The sequence below is a fragment of the Liolophura sinensis genome, chromosome 6 (assembly GCF_032854445.1).
Source record: "Liolophura sinensis isolate JHLJ2023 chromosome 6, CUHK_Ljap_v2, whole genome shotgun sequence".
Lineage (NCBI taxonomy): Eukaryota > Metazoa > Mollusca > Polyplacophora > Chitonida > Chitonidae > Liolophura > Liolophura sinensis.
Genome location: NC_088300.1, coordinates 42,098,928 through 42,117,591, shown reverse-complemented (window position 1 = coordinate 42,117,591; position 18,664 = coordinate 42,098,928). Strand labels below are relative to the sequence as shown.

General features: G+C 39.8%; 1 protein-coding gene across 1 annotated transcript in view; it reads right to left on the bottom strand.

Annotated features, from left to right (window-relative positions):
- LOC135467222 (uncharacterized) overlaps positions 1-18,322 on the bottom strand; it is a 30,004-nt gene extending 11,682 nt beyond the window's left edge. Inside the window, exons 1-14 of the mRNA XM_064744986.1 lie at positions 18,203-18,322; positions 17,472-17,585; positions 16,808-16,872; positions 15,521-15,704; positions 14,667-14,756; positions 10,296-10,388; positions 9,814-9,896; positions 8,766-8,846; positions 7,339-7,430; positions 5,546-7,099; positions 5,028-5,147; positions 2,395-2,686; positions 1,962-2,112; positions 7-1,246 (exon numbers count right to left, since the gene is read on the bottom strand). Of these exons, the coding sequence (XP_064601056.1) occupies positions 7-1,246; positions 1,962-2,112; positions 2,395-2,686; positions 5,028-5,147; positions 5,546-7,099; positions 7,339-7,430; positions 8,766-8,846; positions 9,814-9,896; positions 10,296-10,388; positions 14,667-14,756; positions 15,521-15,704; positions 16,808-16,872; positions 17,472-17,585; positions 18,203-18,322 (4,279 nt within the window). The remainder of the gene's footprint in view (positions 1-6; positions 1,247-1,961; positions 2,113-2,394; positions 2,687-5,027; positions 5,148-5,545; positions 7,100-7,338; positions 7,431-8,765; positions 8,847-9,813; positions 9,897-10,295; positions 10,389-14,666; positions 14,757-15,520; positions 15,705-16,807; positions 16,873-17,471; positions 17,586-18,202) is intronic.
- Between the last annotated feature and the right edge of the window lie 342 nt (positions 18,323-18,664).

Genomic DNA, 18,664 nt, shown 5'->3' with positions numbered 1-18,664 from the left:
ACTCACCCATAAAACAATCCACCAAGGCTTGCCATGTCTGGTAACCATGGTGACTAGAAGAATTCAGTGCTTTTTTAATCCTTGGAATGTCCAGGTAACTGTAGTAGTTCCTGAGGAACAAAGCTAACTGGCGGTCATCTTCCTCCTCCCTGATTTGACCAGTGGATTGGTCAGTGGATGGACACCCACTCTGAGAACCATCACTTGCATTAAGGGTGTCCTGGTTCACAGTTGTCTCTGTGCTGAGCCCAGGAGTAATCTGAGGCTGGATATAATCTGACACTCTCCCATGTAGTCCTAACTCAAAGCAGATGTTTGCTAAATACCCAATGTCCTCAGAGAAACGTAGTCCGGCATTAAATGGATCAGAGACGTAGCACTGCTTCATCCAATCAACGTCAATCAATTCTGGTTTCTCCGAGTTTAATTTTGGCAGTGTTATGTTCGCATCATTCTCACGGCTAGTCTTGAATTGATCCTGAAACGGCTGTGGTGACTCTGCAAAGCTGTCACTTGTGGCACTGGAACAAGAGGATGCTGGGATACCATGGTCAATTTGTGAAGCTGAAAGGACATCAAGGGCAGTTACAGAGACATCGTCCTGGTCAGTGGACAACCTGGCCTCTAGGTCACTTCCTGCATCCTCACTTTGGCCATCTACTGCTGGGTGACCACTGTCAATTGACAACGAGTCTGGATCCTTTACTTGTAACGATGACAGAGTATCCGATATCACATCAACGTCATGAGATACAGGTTGGTTAGAGTCAGGTATGTCTGTGTCTAATTCACCGTCCACCTTTTCATCTTTTTCATTACACACCTGTTCATCAAGCCTCACCTCAGAAGTCTCATCGGTATCTTTGTCCACCCGTCCACAATTTTCACCTGAAATCTTGGGTTCAGCATCACAAGCCAGAGCATCGGACAGATCTGGGGTGGTTTCTTCAGCATTCTGACTATCCCTGTTAACATCTCCATCTTTAGCCTCAACTTCTGTTCTGGCCTTTGCCTGTGCATCTCTATGCTTCTGCTGTGTTTTATGCAACTGCTGTAAGGTCTGGTGCAATTGCTGCAGCCACACTGTCAGGATTGGGCATGGCTGAAGAAGTGTGTCTGCATGCTTCAACTGTGCCTGGGCTTTGCAGGTGGCCCTGTACAGGGGAGACAACTCCTCAGCTACATCATAACTTCTGTCTTCCACAAACGGACTTATGCTCCTCTCAACCTTCGTGCCACCAGGGGCCTTAGATTTGTAGACCAAAAAAAAGGGATAAATCATGGATATTCTTGCTTCATGATATATTTTGACATAAGAAACACCCTTACACTTGAATCAAAATAAATCCATACATATGACTGGCAATTAAACCAAACATAAACCTCATGAAGAGTAGCTGTTTGGATGACAAAGGAAGACAGCTCTTGTTGTCCTAGAGGTAAAGCCAAGAATTTAACAGCTGCCATAATTCAGAAGAGGTTAATGTAGATGAATCTCAAATTCATACGTGTATCTTTTAATTTAAACGAAAAGTGTTATCAGTCAATACATCATGTTTACCTCTGCCAGCAACCTGTGGATAGCCGTGGGTTTCCCCCGGGCTCTGCCCGGTTTTCACCCATCATAATGCTGGCCACCGTCGTATAAGTGAAATATTCTTGAGTACGGCGTAAAACACCAATCAAATAAATAAATAAAATAAATCATGTTTACCAGTATTTACAATCAATTGATTTTAGTTCATCTTGAAGCTTCTTTGTAACTGTTTTTTCTTTTATTTTCTTCCATGTGGGTTAACATACTGATTTCCAACATAACAAAATACTGCCAAGGACAAAGTTGAACAATAAATACACTGGTTTCAACAGATAGTCTAAGGGTTGTAACTAAATTTTAGCGATATCCCCGACATATCTTTACATGCGAGGTAGGGCAGAATTGCTCTCATAAAGTGACTTACAATTCCATTGAATTTTTGTTGTTGTTCGTTAGGCATGTTTTCTGTAGTCACGTTCCCCACGGGACTGGAATCTCGACTCACGAACATGGTCTTTTTCTCTCTTATTGTTCTGATCAAGTTTTTCTTGGTTGAGGAAAATTTTGATGACAAACTGTTTAATAAAAAATAAAACATCCATTAAACTGAGATATGGTATTGACAGCTATCATACAAACCAACTGGTACACGACTGAACGAAATACCTCACTTCCTTACGCGAGAAAAGCATCATCATGCTAAAAACGGGTAACCATGTTAATTTTGAACAGATACACCATACTCAAGAATATTTCACATATATGATTGCAGCCAGCATTATACTGGGAGGAAAACAGGCACCTTGGAGGGGTTACATACAACCCTTCACAGGTTGCTGACTGCCAGATAAATTTACCTCTCTTTCACTGATTTCAAGGCTGTTCTGGGGCCTGTTATATTGGTAGGACTGGCTGAACCATTCCAAGACTGGACCACTGGACTGTGAGAAGGGGACGATTCCTGGCTGTTGATTGGGCTAGAGGATCGCATAGCCCAGGAGGAATACTGCATCATGGGTAATGCAGCATTTGTCTGATCAAAGTTCAATTTATCTGTCCTTTCTGCCTGTTCTGCAGAGACTGATTCCTGTTTCTCTACCTCCATAATGGCTTCCTGGATAGATGCTCTGGGCCCAAGGTCAGATATGGCTGAAAACAAACACATGGAAAGTTCTCAGTTAGTTTTTAAAATACACCATTTTCCCACACATATATGAAGTTCGACTTCCCAACCTTTTTATATCAACAAGTACAAGGTAAAATATCATAAAATGGTCTTCAAAGGATTAGTGTCCAAATTCAGCCAGTGGCCATAACGGCAAATGCCCAAAAATTAAACAGTTACCGGAAGGTATTCCGACAAAACGTAATAATGTCTTTAAATCCATCAAAACAATACATTTACTGCCCTAGCTGATCTCCAGCCGGCTGCCTGGTACAGCTCAACTGGTGACGCCTTAGATGGCCAACCCAAGCATAGCTGGCCTAAACAACCTGGAATTAGCATCAAAACGACGTCACTCTTGAGATAGATTCTATCTACTCAGAAGCAAGCAGTACACTGCTGTTTTAATTTGAATCTGTAGTAGACGGTGTTAAAGTTCAGGTTTATCACACTGACATCTCTGGCCAGATTTCAGATTTCAAGTTTTCAGACAATGAATTTAATCTTTGTCCAGGTCTTTCCAACCGCACTGGCAATATACGGACAAGTAAGCTATAGCTTTACCCTGTGATACACTGTACATTTCACGTGTTCATTCTAAGATTTGATATTTATTTACTGTTCTTTCCTTCTGTTAAATAATATTTTTCTATTACCCCAGGGATTAAAATTCAGGCCTGTATGTGATGACAACTACTGAAACATGTTATGTTTGGCATTCCGAATAGGGTACAATATAAATGCATGTTGGATGTGCAGGTCAGCGTTGCAGTGAACAAAGATTTACTATCTATCAGTATTCAGTTAATGGTAAGTACTGTGTGCAGGTGCTGCTCTATTTCTGTCGCCGCTTTCAGCTGTAAATTGGCGAGAGCAGATAGGGCTGTTTTCGGTAGGCACAAATACTTCCTTCTTGTTCTTTAAATCCACACCTTCTTGAGGGCCAAATTATCAGGAAAGTTGAAAAAAAAACAAACTCCAATGTTCTTCAATGACTTGATTCTACAAACGTATGCAAAACAGCGAACTATTTCATGGAGAAATTTGAAATGCTTATTGTCACTCTTGTAGCTTTTTTGAGCACTGAACTAAATCACGAAGCAGCTTGTGAAGGTTGAAGTTGTATGACATCATACAGCGGAGACTACCGAGTGTTTCAGGAAAAAATGCACAAAAACAGCCTCATTATCTAGTGACTTTAAGCCTCATAGTACTCTGATTAATGTACCCTTTTTACATATTTTTTACACTCAATTTAACAATACATACAGGGGTAGCTGATTATGACTAAATAATGAATCTGGACACTAATCTTTTAAAGCCCAAATCATCATCTAAAGTGTTCATTTCATCTGATTTTATAAATTCAATTTCAAGTAACTTGTACTCTTATTGGCAGTCAATGAATAGCAACAAACTCTAGGAAATACATAAAACGTAAGAAAATTAACCAGTGGATATTAGTAATAAAGATACACGTATATTTTTTAAATCTGTTAAAACTACCTCTACGTCGAAAATTTTGTTTTCTGCCTGCTCCTGTGCTACTCAGGGATCGCCGTGGGCCTGTGTAAGAGTGACATGCCGTGCACAGAGGTTAGGTGACATGCAGTTATAAAACAGTACAAAAGTCAACAAAGAAGGATACAAAGTAACAGAATTTCAAACAGAATTAGAACAGAGCAGCAAAGAAATGCAAAACGACATGTTAGATCAGAAGGTACAGGTACAGACATACATCACACTGGACTACATGTGCTTTGTTTTCTACACTGAGGATATGCAGTATCCTATGAATAAGCAATAAAACAGCAACCTAATATTCAGGTAAAGCCTAGTGTTGTTTTACAGTAGAAAGGAGCACATTTGTGCAAAATAATACAAAACACAAAAATTTTTTGAAATTCGCAATTCACAAGTATACAACCAAATAAACCGTAAGTTGAAATAACACTAACAATCTTCATGTCAGTATGAATCTTTATTACATGTACAGTGTGCACAACTTTTAGCCCAAAAAAAACCAAACAATACAATGGTCTTTTCCAGCACATTTACGTCATCTTGACCAAAACTACACTGGCGACCTAGGCCAAAGGGACATAACTCGATTAATTTTCATCATAAGTAACTCCAGATTCCTACCCTACAAGAAGTCACACACAAAAGCACAACATTTGAAAGTGGAGATATAACTGTGAATTCATTTTACAAGAAGAAAGAAGAGTAACACAACCATTGAACCCATACAGAGATCGGCTTTACAACACTACAACGTTCAATGACGGATGCAGCACACAAATATACAACCTGTTTCATGCTCACCTTTGCTTTCGGCCTTTTCTCCTGGGCCGAGAATCACTGGCAGGGAGGCCTTTTTCTTACGCCCTGACTTCTTACCTGACTCCGACCTACCCACATTGAGGGCGACAGGAACTGCTGGCACTAAAACGAGGATTTAGCCCAATATAATCCAACAGCTCAAAAGTAAGCAACAAGAATATAGTGGTAACACAGAAACTTTACTGTTAAACAATCAGTAACTGAAAGACACACGCAAACTTCACTTGTAAATTGTTTTGTATAAAGTAATAAACGCAGAAAAGCAGGGTGATTGGAAATGGTTTATTGGAGGGTGGGGGGAAGAGGGCACTGCAAAATTTTAAGCCATATTTTGAAATTCTTACATTAACTATGCCCTAAACCTACCCCCAGTGGCAATAAGACATACTTATGTTTGCTTCAGCCTAAAGCCTAGCTGTACAGTAGGCCACAACTCTATTGTGGCCATATGACATTTATGACCAATGTAATCATTTGACAGCATTTACTGATGGTCATACCTGCGCACATCTGGTCCATTATCAGTTCATTACTCGACAGGCTGGACGTGGATCCCTCTCTCTTCTGTACAACCTCTGCAGGCTTCTCCTCTTCACTTGTATGTGTGAGGAGTCCTGAAGATCTACTATCTTCTTGATCAGACATTTCCTTGGTATCGGTGACGACTCCTGAAGATCTAGCATCCCCATGATCAAAATTTTCCTTTCGATCCACTTCATGAGAAGCTTGTTTATTTTCATGGTTATTTGTCAAAAGTCCTGGAAATCTAGAATCCACTTCTTTCTTATTTCCGACTGTAATGGATCTCGGATCCACTTGATCAGCAGCATCTTTGTTATTTGTCGAGACTTCTGCAGACCTAGGATCCGCTCGATCACAGGCAGCTTTGTTATTTGTTAAAACTCCTGGAGATCTAGGATCCACTTCATCTGAAGTTTCTTTGTTATTTGTCAAGACTTCTGCAGACCTAGGATCCACTCGATCACAGGCAGCTTTGTTATTTGTTAAAACTCCTGGAGATCTAGGATCCACTTGATCAGAAGCTTCTTTGTTATTTGTCAAGACTTCTGCAGACCCAGGATCCACTCGATCACAGGCAGCTTTGTTATCTGTTAAAACTCCTGGAGATCTAGGATCCACTTGATCTGAGGTTTCTTTGTTATTTGTCAAGACTTCTGCAGACCCAGGATCCACTCGATCACAGGCAGCTTTGTTATTTGTTAAAACTCCTGGAGATCTAGGATCCATTTGATTTAAATCATCAATGTTAACACTAGTTTCTGTCTGATCAACACTTCTCACAGCACCTGCCTCATTCCTATTGCCCTCTGATTTATACTTTGGTAAGTCTGCTAAGTTTCTGCCATTACTGACATTATCCACAGTCATATTCTCATCCACATTATTCATACTGTCCTCAGAGGTTTGATCACCTTGAGTGCTCATGAGGATCTGCTCAGTGAGACTCACTGATCTCATTATCTTCTGTGAGCCTTCTGTCAGGGTTGACCCTGCCAGATGTTGAAGTTCCGCAGAGTTAAACTCTCTTGTCTTCTTTGAGGGTAAGTTTATGAAATGCTCGCTGAACATAGTGTGTAAGGAAGACGTGCTAGATTTACGTGACAGCGACTGGCTGCCCGATGGAGTATGGGAGGATTCCTCATCTGAATCAAGCCGTCTACCATCGTTAACCTGATAAATTCCTGAATCTAATCTGACGATGCCCACAACTCCCTCCTCTCCCGAGCTGTCCGGCAGCGAATCTATGGAAGACAGAATGACCTTGACCTTGTCAACCAGCTCCCCCATGTCAGCTGCCAGGAGCTGTTGGTAGAGGTCATTCAGGACACTTCTCGGCAGGTAGCGACGAGACTTAGCCTCCACCAGTAACTGTTTAAAGTATCCACATAGCTGACCAGCTAGTGACCAGTACTCCTTTACAATCAGGGTAGCTACGCATCGTGATACAGGCAACAACAACAACTTCTGCACCTGGCCAGTCCCCTCACTAAATATGTACACTTCATTCTTGTAGCACTTGACATCTATTGCATCTGCAACATGCAACATGCAACATAAACCATATAAATATAAACTGGCATATTTACCCAACAACACAGCCTTTCACTCATCACTCATGACTTAATGATGGACCTTTCAGATAATTATCTGAAGAAAAACAGAAGTGGAATGTCTACGTAACACTAATACTGTTCACAACAAACTTTTTTTCTATTAAAATTACATCTCATTACAAGGAAAGTCATAAAACTACCCTTTAGCATAGACTCACTTGCTGAGTATTTCGTCCAGGTAATGACCTTGACTGCCACAGGGTCAAGGACATACAGACCATTCTGAGACCAGGTGAAAAGGTACATATCACTGAAAGTAAGAAAGTTACAATGTATATGTATACATATACACAGAATGGGCACTTACACTAATTACCTTCCATGTACATTCACACTAAAGACAGTAGCTGTGGCTGTGATTACATGTATAAAATTACATGTTGCCAATTTCAAACAAAATCCATGTTTTAAGATTTCCACTACTAACATTTCATAAGAAGTATACTAAATGCCCTATAGTTTCACCCCAGGATTTAGTGCATCCTTTCATCTGATGGTCATTCTTACTGACTGTGCAGCGCGGGATACCAGTAAGGGTGGTCCGGGGATTTCGTACCCAGTTGACAAATTCAATAAACAAACTCACGCTTCCTTGTTTGTGAAGTCAGTCTATTCTATGCACTTGATGCAGGTGCTTCAACACCAGTGCACTTTGAGTTTATAATCGCCATTTTACTGACTGCTGGAGCCTTAAGAAAACTGTTCTTTGAAGCCAATTTTACCCCATATGCAAATTTTGTTTGTACTGTAATATGCTATTACACGTGATAGTCTGCACATTAAGAAATAAAACCAAAGTCTTTCATGTACCCTGTCTTGAGATTGTACTTATGTAAACTACTGTAAATCTATTTGTTTTGCTTTCAACTGCATCTAATTATTTGATGATTTCTTTGATATTATGTTACATGTAGGTCAATGTGTTTCTTTTCTCCTGTAAACATTGTAAGATAATGTATTATATAGAGGGCCTCTGGGGAGAACAGTTCTTGAGAACTGACAGAGCTATGCATACATTTGCATCATAATTACCCTCTGAAAATAAAGTTATACATTCATTTATACATTGTTTGTGTTCACCTTTACACATGTGGACTGGGATGTCACACATCCGTTTTAACTGCACAGAATTAGATCCAAAATTTGTTGTAGAATAACTTAACGCACTCAGAATCCTGGACATAAGAGCCAACCTACTTGTAAATTATCAGGAAGTTGTCAAAGCAATACCATTACTACAACTGCTGTTGCAATCATGCAGCTTAATAGCTTTTCCGTTCATTCTGGGGTCATATGGAAGATTCTCTGTCAAGCCTTGCCATAATATTTGTAAACAGAAATACTTCATTTCACGATGAGTTCCTTCAGATGAAAATAAATCCGTAGAGTTTTGTTGAGATACTAGCTATTAACAACACCTGTAAGCATGCTTCCCATCCTGTTTCAACCTGGGCCCTATATGTACACCCTATATGTAATCTTGGGCTCGGCCAGGCCAAAATTAACTAACAGGCAAAACATTAAGTCATGTACAGTAATGAACATCAATACACAACATGTGACACAGATGTTTATTTATACTTACCATACAGTGTGTAGTTTGGGGAAGGACACGGACTGGGCTTTACCACTGCCCAGCTTATCTGGCAGATTCAGCTCCATTGATCTACAACAGAGCAATAAAAACTCCATTACTCTTTTCTACAAATGCAATAATAAATCTACATCAATGCAATCAGCAATGAGGGAGGAAATTGAGAAACCCTGGGGGAAGTGATCAAACCTTGTCTTCACATCCACCTGGCGTCCAATCTCATTCATCTGGGGTTGATAATTTTAAATGTTGACATTCATTTTGCTGTACATCATTTGTACCCAACAGAAGTGAGTTTATGTACATGTAACTGGTAAGATGGCGTGATGGGTCAATCATTATAAGAATGGGGGTTGTCGTAAACGGAAGTTGCCGCTATATGGCTAAAAAATGGCTGATGTAGCATGAAGTCATAATTAATTCACAGACTTAACACCGAGTCACAGCACATAACACATGCATGACCAGGCCCCGGGATCACACTTAAAATCATATCACACTTAAATTTCAAATCAATTTAAAGTTGTTATTTCTGATGCAGCGCGGTCAAAATATTGCCTGATAATGCAGATTCTGGGTAAGTTATTGAAAATCAATATTAAAGAAAAGGAATATACTAAGTTTATTAATTGAAATTTTGACTTAAGCCTAAATTGGTTTCGCAATCCCCAGTCTGTACTTGGCATATCCACTTACACTGAGCATTAAGCAAAACTTACTAAGAATGTCTTATCTTAAACTACATGTGTTAGAGCTGGCAGGCACAAGTTTAGGCTAAACACACATCATCCAAATACGAATGGCCAGTCTAACAATACTCAGCTAGTGCTCTGTTGTTAAAGTTGTTTCTAAGCATCATTTCATCCTTGCCAGTTACAGGTGCATTCAAAAAGGAAAACAGCAATCAGAAGAGAATATATTTATTTGTTTGATGGTGTTTTATGCCATATTCAAGAATATTTCACATCCAGCATTATGGAAGGGATGAAATTGGAGAAAAAAAGAAAAAAAAAGAATTCTAAATTATTTTGTTACTGACCTGAAAGTGATGACTGGGAAGGATGGGATAGCCAGCAGTTGTTTGAACTGGTGGGTGTTCAAAACAGTGCCATGGTAGTCCACCTGCAACAGGAAGGAATCTTACCATGCAGCTAGTTATTGACACAAGCACTGTTACATTATAATTTTAGATGACCATAAAAATCATTCAAACTGTGGAAAATGTGGACTAGTCTGGCAATTTTTCCTGTCAAAAAGTCTTGAAAAATGGAAAATCACAAAAAAGAAAACAGACATCGCACAAAATTTCTCTCTAGTTACATAATCAGGATTCTAAGTTATCTTGCTCTAACCTTGAGATTTCGCCAGCCACACCTACCCAAACCTACCTCACACAAAACACTCCCATACACAACATGCCTGAAACATGTGCAAAATAACATGGTCACCACTGCACCTGCAAGGGGCGTAAAAAAACGTACGGAGAAATTTAGAGGATATGTACATATAAGCCAGTCTCACCTCCCAGATCCCTTGACCCAGGCCTGGCACAGTAAATACTAGGGGTTTTGTCCATCGGGGCCAGGGTAAAAACAGGCCCCAAACTGACCATCCCTGTCACAAGAGAATAATCGAGTACAGTGCAAATGTCATCATAAAATCACTACACACATGCTCTGTAATCTTCAACAGGGTGCCTTTTGTAATTGTTCATAATAGTAATATGAAAAATTATGGCAGTTATGGCAGTTATGGCTGTATGTCATTACTTGATTGATGGTTGGTAGAAATGGCATAGTAACTATCAGACCTATCAAATAATGTAATAAAAAAACTGTCCAATTAGTAAATATGAGTAGTATTGCAATTTAGAAATGTAATGCAATATACATGTATTTCCTCACAGTGAGCATAGAAATTAATTATAATTATTTCTTTCCACTCATATGATCGTGTTAAGTTGATGGGTGTAGGAAACAAAAAGGTGGATAAACTGCATCAAACACGCCATCATCTTCTGCCTACCATTCGCAAAGGGTCGGCTGACAGTCTGCGGACAGTTCGCGCATGGTGGCGACCTTGGTCAGCGTATCATTTAAGACATTCATTCACTTGCAAGTTTGATGTAAATGACATCGGACGTACACTGTAGGCCTTGTATCATTCGTGCAATCAAGTTTCAAGCCTTAAATGCCCAAACCTTTACCTGTACTGTTTAAATTGTTAAAATGATTCTAAAGTTCTACAGCAACAGCAAAAACTGGATTGGAATTGTGCTAACAGATTTCTTTTTATACCCCAAAAATCTCCGGGTTTTTTGATTTTTATTTTCTTTAGTGTATTTTCAGAATTTATACATGGATAAGTACAGGAATATTCTCAAAATATGTAATACATTTTATAGCCTGCAACATTTAGGATACATATACGTATATATATATATAGACCTGGGGCCTACATCGCATGTGTTCACGTGTGTATAAAGGCTACATATGACCGCGATCGTAGAGTGCAAACTTATAATAAACACGTTTTTGTACATATAAAAAATTAATAACTGATAAAATCAATACAATTTAGGGACTCGAAATTAACATGTTGACCTTTTATGCATGTCGGTGGTTTAAATTTTATAAATTGTAGGCCTTGTGTGATGTACCAATATGACTCATTACATACACATTTTTAATACAGGTTTTTTAAGCGTACATAAAGCACACAGGCTAACACACATCCCACAACAAAGTCAAATATTCCTGCGTAATGGTGTACCCAACATGAAACTGTGATATATTTATTGATAAGCCACAGAAGGTTGAACAGATCTGCCATGTGCAGCCCAGACTTCAAAGAAAGCAATGTGTTGCACATATATAATATTTGATGGGCACGTAACTCAACCATAAATGCCTGGTAGCTTGTTACTTAATAAATAGTGAAATTAATTTATATTAAAACAAAATATCGTATACTAGAGATGCCCGGCACAAACTTGAATTTCATGTCCTCAAGAGAACAGCGTATGTGGGTGGCAGACCAAAACAGTAGGACAAACAGTAGCTATTAAAACTCGAATTTTGTGCGAAATCCAAGTGCAAGTAAATATGCTGCAAGCCATCAGTGTGTTCATAACAGACATGACATTTTACAGCAAATCGGTCCGTATTTAGTGTTAAAACCATTTGATGATCATGGGATGACAGTCCACCACCGAGGATCCTCGTACGATGCCCTGAGGATCACATCACGGTAGGCGTTTGAAGGTGCATGGTCGCCATGTCGTACGGTGACCATGGGCTGACCGTCAGTGTATCCTGCATACATAACAGGCGTAGGATTGATGGTTAGGATCTGGCTCTATTCCACTGGGAGAAAACTGGGTGACAGCATTGGTGAGAGTCTCCTGAGTTAGTGTGCTGTGGTGGCACCCTAAACTGTGTGCTGTGGTGGCACCCTAAACTGTGTGCTGTGGTGGCACCCTAACCTGTGTGCTGTGCTGCCACCCTAAACTGTGTGCTGTGGTGGCACCCTAACCTGTGTGCTGTGGTGGCACCCTAAACTGTGTGCTGTGGTGGCACCCTAAACTGTGTGCTGTGGTGGCACCCTAAACTGCATGTTGTGGTGGCATCCTAAACTGTGTGCTTTGGTGGCACCCTAAACTGTGTGCTGTGGTGGCACCCTAACCTGTGTGCTGTGGTGGCACCCTAAACTGTGTGCTGTGCTGGCACCCTAAACTGTGAGCTGTGGTGGCACCCTAAACTGTGTGCTGTGCTGGCACCCTAAACTGTGTGCTGTGCTGGCACCCTAAACTGTGTGCTGTGGTGGCACCCTAACCTGTGTGCTGTGGTGGCACCCTAAACTGTGAGCTGTGGTGGCACCCTAACCTGTGTGCTGTGGTGGCACCCTAAACTGTGTGCTGTGCTGGCACCCTAAACTGTGAGCTGTGCTGGCACCCTAACCTGTGTGCTGTGCTGGCACCCTAAACTGTGTGTTGTGGTGGCACCCTAAACTGTGTGCTGTGGTGGCACCCTAAACTGTGTGCTGTGCTGCCACCCTAACCTGTGTGCTGTGGTGGCACCCTAACCTGTGTGCTGTGCTGCCACCCTAAACTGTGTGCTGTGGTGGCACCCTAAACTGTGTGCTGTGCTGGCACCCTAACCTGTGTGCTGTGCTGCCACCCTAACCTGTGTGCTGTGCTGGCACCCTAACCTGTGTGCTGTGCTGGCACCCTAAACTGTGTGCTGTGGTGGCACCCTAAACTGTGTGCTGTGGTGGCACCCTAAACTGTGTGCTGTGGTGGCACCCTAAACTGTGGGCTGTGCTGGCACCCTAAACTGTGGGCTGTGGTGGCACCCTAAACTGTGTGCTGTGCTGGCACCCTAAACTGTGTGCTGTGCTGGCACCCTAAACTGTGTGCTGTGGTGGCACCCTAAACTGTGTGCTTTGGTGGCACCCTAAACTGTGCGCTGTGGTGGCAACCTAAACTGTGTGCTGTGGTGGCACCTTAAACTGTGTGCTGTGGTGGCACCCTAAACTGTGTGCTGTGGTGGCACCCTAAAACTGTGTGCTGTGGTGGCACCCCTAAACACTCTTTATTTAATTTATTTATTGTAATGTAATGCAAGTCTTATATAAATATTACATAGTAAGTTATGGGACAAAGGTTGAGCAGTACCCACTTACATCTACATACCAGCAAAATGATGTAGTACACAGTCAGATGAAATAAATCAGTTATATCAAACTTTCTCTTCTTTTTTTTTTTGTTTTATTTCTCTCTCTCTTCTTATTACCAGCTTTCACCCAACAACTTTTGGATTCACTTTTTGGATACTGACTGCAACTGTAACCTTAAGCGACCCAAACACGCTCAATGTTTCTGTTAATATTACTGTCAATATCGCCAATAATATTGAGCATCTGTATGCAACATTGAAGCCCAAAATATTGTGGTCAGTATCATTGAGGGAATCTTATCTCCGTTGATTTTTAATGATGAGTCATCAATATCACTGAATGTGTGTAGATGTCCTCAATGTTATTGCGCAATATTTCACTTGCAATGTGGACACTGATGTGAAAGCATCATGCAAGACCAAAAGAAAGAAAAGAGAGCTTTGGTTCTCGAGGTGACTAAAGGTGACTCCATACAACGATATGTATATGTAGCTGACCACAACTTTTCAACACGCTTAGGTTTGTTTACATGTGTGGGTTCCTTTGCCACTACATCATTAACAAATGGTTAAGAGGCCAGACACAAGTGTCATTATCTTACCTTAATCGCTTTCCTATTTGTGAATATTGTTGTCTGGAAAATAAAAATACCTCCAAATTAAAGCCTTATCCTACTGAAAACAGACAGCTGCCATCTGGAGAAGGCAACACACCTCCATGGTGTTTGGCTAATCAGCCTGTCATATAAAAACTTTCCACTGGTTTCCTCTGGACTAATTCTGTCCTCATGCCAGGCAGCTGTGTTAATAAGCATGGCATGTCCAAATAGAACTTGGATTTCCAGAATGTTCTAGAGCAACTCACACAATGAAAAGTAAGGTTGAAAAAATTGAACTTATAAATTTAATTCATAAATTGAGTACATAACTTTGAATCACTTATTTTTTCAATTTGATCATACAATTCATGGCATCTAGAGCTATTTTTTCTACTAGATACAAAATTATAAACTAATGAATAAGTTGTCGAATCAAAAACGTTTTAGAGTCTAGAACACATACACATTGTACATTATTATGTAATTAGTTTATGAATGATCCAGACACATAAATGACATGCCAGTATATAAATTCTGCCTGTGGTGTATCTTTTCTTATATGTCACTAATTCTTACCTTGAGGTGTAACAAATAAAGCACCTTGTCACTGTTGATACCAGTAATCTGTCTGCAGACCAATCAAGCTGAACAATGGCCGAGTCTAGGCGAACTATACCTTCTGAGGGGTGTTGGAACAAATCCTTAGCCTGAGAAGAAGAAATTAATAACAAATTGATATAATTTTTAAAAAAAAAATAGAATAAATAACAACAACATAAAAAAGCAAAATATAGCAAACTATGAAACCCAATAAAGGCTAGAGATCAGATTAAGATCAACTTTGCAAAGTTTACTCATGTGTACATGGACTTTACATAGCTAAAAGACATCCATTATTCTTTAACAATAGGGAACTTGTAAAACTTGTAAAACGCGTTATCAAGACAGTCCAATGATGTGAACTTATTAATTCTTCCTTTTACATCACAATTAAATCAGTGTATGTGTGCTCATAAAATATCCATGAAGGACACACACACTTCAATTTCACAGAAGAAAACGCAGCTTTCCACTGTCACTGGACCCTCTGTATAGCTCGATTGATACCAAGAACTTAAAACAAGAGCCACAAGAAAATGGTAATTGCCCCTCCCCCCCCCCCCCCCACCACCAGGCCTAAACTCAACAGACCGACTGCATGATTATGTCATAACTCGAAATAATTATGCATTACAACCTAAATAGCACATACTCTTAATCACACTGCCTCTGTCCTGGCAAAAAATTTACATGAAAATTCAACCATAACTGTATGTGGAGATGAGTTGACCAGAACTCACCATCTACAAGTCTATTTTCATAAAATGGAACCTAATTAGCAGAGACATACTTCACTTTTCGTGGAAAACACCTTGAGATATTATCCAAATCACTATGGCTCAAAACAAAATAAATAATCAATCCAACGTACCTTCGATACTGGAATAAAGGCCACAGAGATTTTGCCGAGGTTGTCTCCGGCAAACAGCCTGCCTCCAACTGCGTCCCATTGAAGAGCAGTGACGGTAGTGCCCGAGTGTTCCACAGATAACCTTACCCTCTCAGGTTTAGACCGTCTCTCAATGTTCAGTTCCACCACTATGATGTTACCGTTGCTGTAATGGCATAGTTTGTAGATTATTTGCTTTTAAGATTACCTTCGGAATTACTTTGTCAGATCTAAAAGGTGTCTACTTGTTGCAGGTTGGAGCCACTGAGGGCATATTCATGGTGCTTCCTCACTGTGAACATCACCTTGAAGACACTCAGCATGATGCCTTGCCTTGTCACGATACACTGAACTGCTCAGAAAATTACATTAAGCAGAGTTCAAGGGAACAGATCAAATAATGACACCTTGCTGGTCAGAAGTGGTTGACAATGTTCTCTTCTGTGGTATTGCATGAAGTACACTGGAGACCCAATTTTATTCTCCATCTTTAAATGACGTAAATCACACATGGGAGAATTCACCAGAAACTGGCCCAAGGTCAATGGCTTAATACAGGCACTGCTGTTTCCTTCACTTATGAATCTGCCGCCATCATTTAGGAGAAAAATTTTTGAGTGTGCCATTCAAGACCGATCAAACAAGAGCCACTGAACCAGGTGTATTATATACACGTACCCTGGAGGTTAATAAATACACAAACGGAACAACTATGATGTAAATTCTGTGTATAGAGTTGCAGTAAGAATTCCACAAACTATCAATTTGCTTTACTCTTCACATATCCATCTGATTGGTGTTCTTGACAATACACCTGTATACTTGACATGTATGGTATCAGTTAGGTTTGAGACCTTAGACTAATCTGTTCCATTGTAAATGCAGCAGGCGAAACTTAATTAAATTTGCAACCTGTCCTTCAGTGGGTGTTGGTGTTTGAGTGTGGGTGGACATGCTTGCTAACTCCATAGCTCAGCCATAACTACATGTATATGAATAAATTCTGAAGACAAGTTTCTTGATTTTTTCCATTTTTGCCAGATTTTTACATGTCATAAACAATGCTTGATTTTTTTCAATGCTTAAATTTTCCTTGGGTTTGAATGTTCCTCTGTAGGTCTGATCTACATGTGTAGATATTCCCTAACTACATGTACAATTGGAAGAGAGATGTCGGATGGTATGTGTTTTGTAAGCACATAGCACATAAGTTTTCTTTTGAACCTAGCTGTACAATGTATCTTGCTACATATTTGTGTGTACCCCTACCTGCAGGCATATCCCAGGAGGTTATCAATCGGTCCAAAACACACCTGACTAACTGGTGAAGAGTCCTTATGTAACAGAAATACAGTATAATTGCTATTAGGAATTGACACTTTATGGATACAGCACAAATAAAAAATGATTTGACTTTATGACTATTACATTTAAAGTTAGACAGTAGTATACTTCTTGGCCGTTAATATTATTATTGTCGTGTGAATCAGATTTCAGTGCTGAAAATTTGAGTCAACGACTCGGTCAGGCACCTAATAACCAGTAATATATGTCAAACATCTCAACCATTTGGCTGCGAACAGGCCTTCCACAAACACACAATTTTTCACTCAGAGGTGTGTTGATAACATCAAATAAAGGAGTGGAAGAAATCTCACAGCGCATCCATGTGCCAACATTTACCTTAACACTGTGATATATGTATATATATTTCAGGTTGCATAATTGTCACCCAGGAAATCCATCAGAGGTCCTTAAATACCAGCTTTGTTGGCTGTGCTTAAGTGGTCGTTTACAAATCTGCTTTTTTTTATGCATTTTTATACCATAGCCATAAATACAGTAAACGTCAAATGCCCACAAACAGAAAGCAGCAAGTGTACATGTGTGCACATCTGTGACTTGGCATGTTCAGTTCATCATGAACTCTCACCTTTTCAGCGAGCACAACCTGAAGATGTTTTAGACTTTCTCGTCCAAATATATAGACAGCTCCTGTGTTTGCTCCTAGAGCAATGTAGCGTCGGGACACGCACATACATGTATACTGTAAACATAGGAATACAAAAAAAGACAATAACAATATACTGTTATTTTATTTATTTGGTTGGTGTTTAACTAGAAAATGATGCAATAAAATATATAACCATAAGATGGGTGAAACATATGGAAATACAACTATGACATCTGAATAAAATTCAAGATATTTTTTGCAGAACGAAAATTTAACTTAATGCCCTTTCGGAGTATAACATAATTATATATTAAAACCTGAAGTAGATAGTTATTGATTTTTTTTATTTATTTAAATAAAAGTTGCTGCCTAGCCTGTAAGAGCTGGATGTGAAAAGTTATTTCAGATTATGAAAGGTTACTACCTTACTGACTGAAGACAGAGACAGACATGAGAAGCATAACTACACTAATTCCTCAACCTTTCGCACATAACAGAGCAAGTTTCAGTGCAAATCAGGCACATCTTTTATTTGATTTTGGAGACAAAACTGCATTGGGTGGATTGGCCAAATCATATGGATATATGGAAAAAAAGCATAAGTTTAGCAGTCCAAACAGAATAATGCCTTCAGAATGTACTTAAATAAACATCCTGCAAATATGTGAAAAGGTTGAAGAATTACAGTATGCTATTCAATTATCACTGACCCTGAGTCTGGCTGAGCCTCTCAGCGGTATAGACAGATCCTCCAAACTGTTGAATTCTGTGAGCACATGTGTCCAGTAATGCTGACCAGTGTTCTGGCTCACTTCCTGGGTCTCGGTCATCATCGTCTCACCTGGTCACCTCACACACTGCATCTCACTCCAGCCAGGACATCTGCAAACAGCAGTTTGAGTAGATACCTGTACAGGTGTATACTGCATACATTATTCTGAAACCATGATTTCTCATACATTCCCATGTTTTTAACATCGCGTCATTTCAAATGAACATTGAATTTATTACTCTAATATTTTATCAGCGTTTAGAGAACACTTAGCCTACCCAGAATCTCAGAAAAGTATAAATACATGCAGGGCCAAATATAGCTCTTTAATTTGGGCATCCTTTCAGTACCCTATTTCTTCTAAAACTTGGGACACCTAGTCTGCTCATTTTAGCCAATA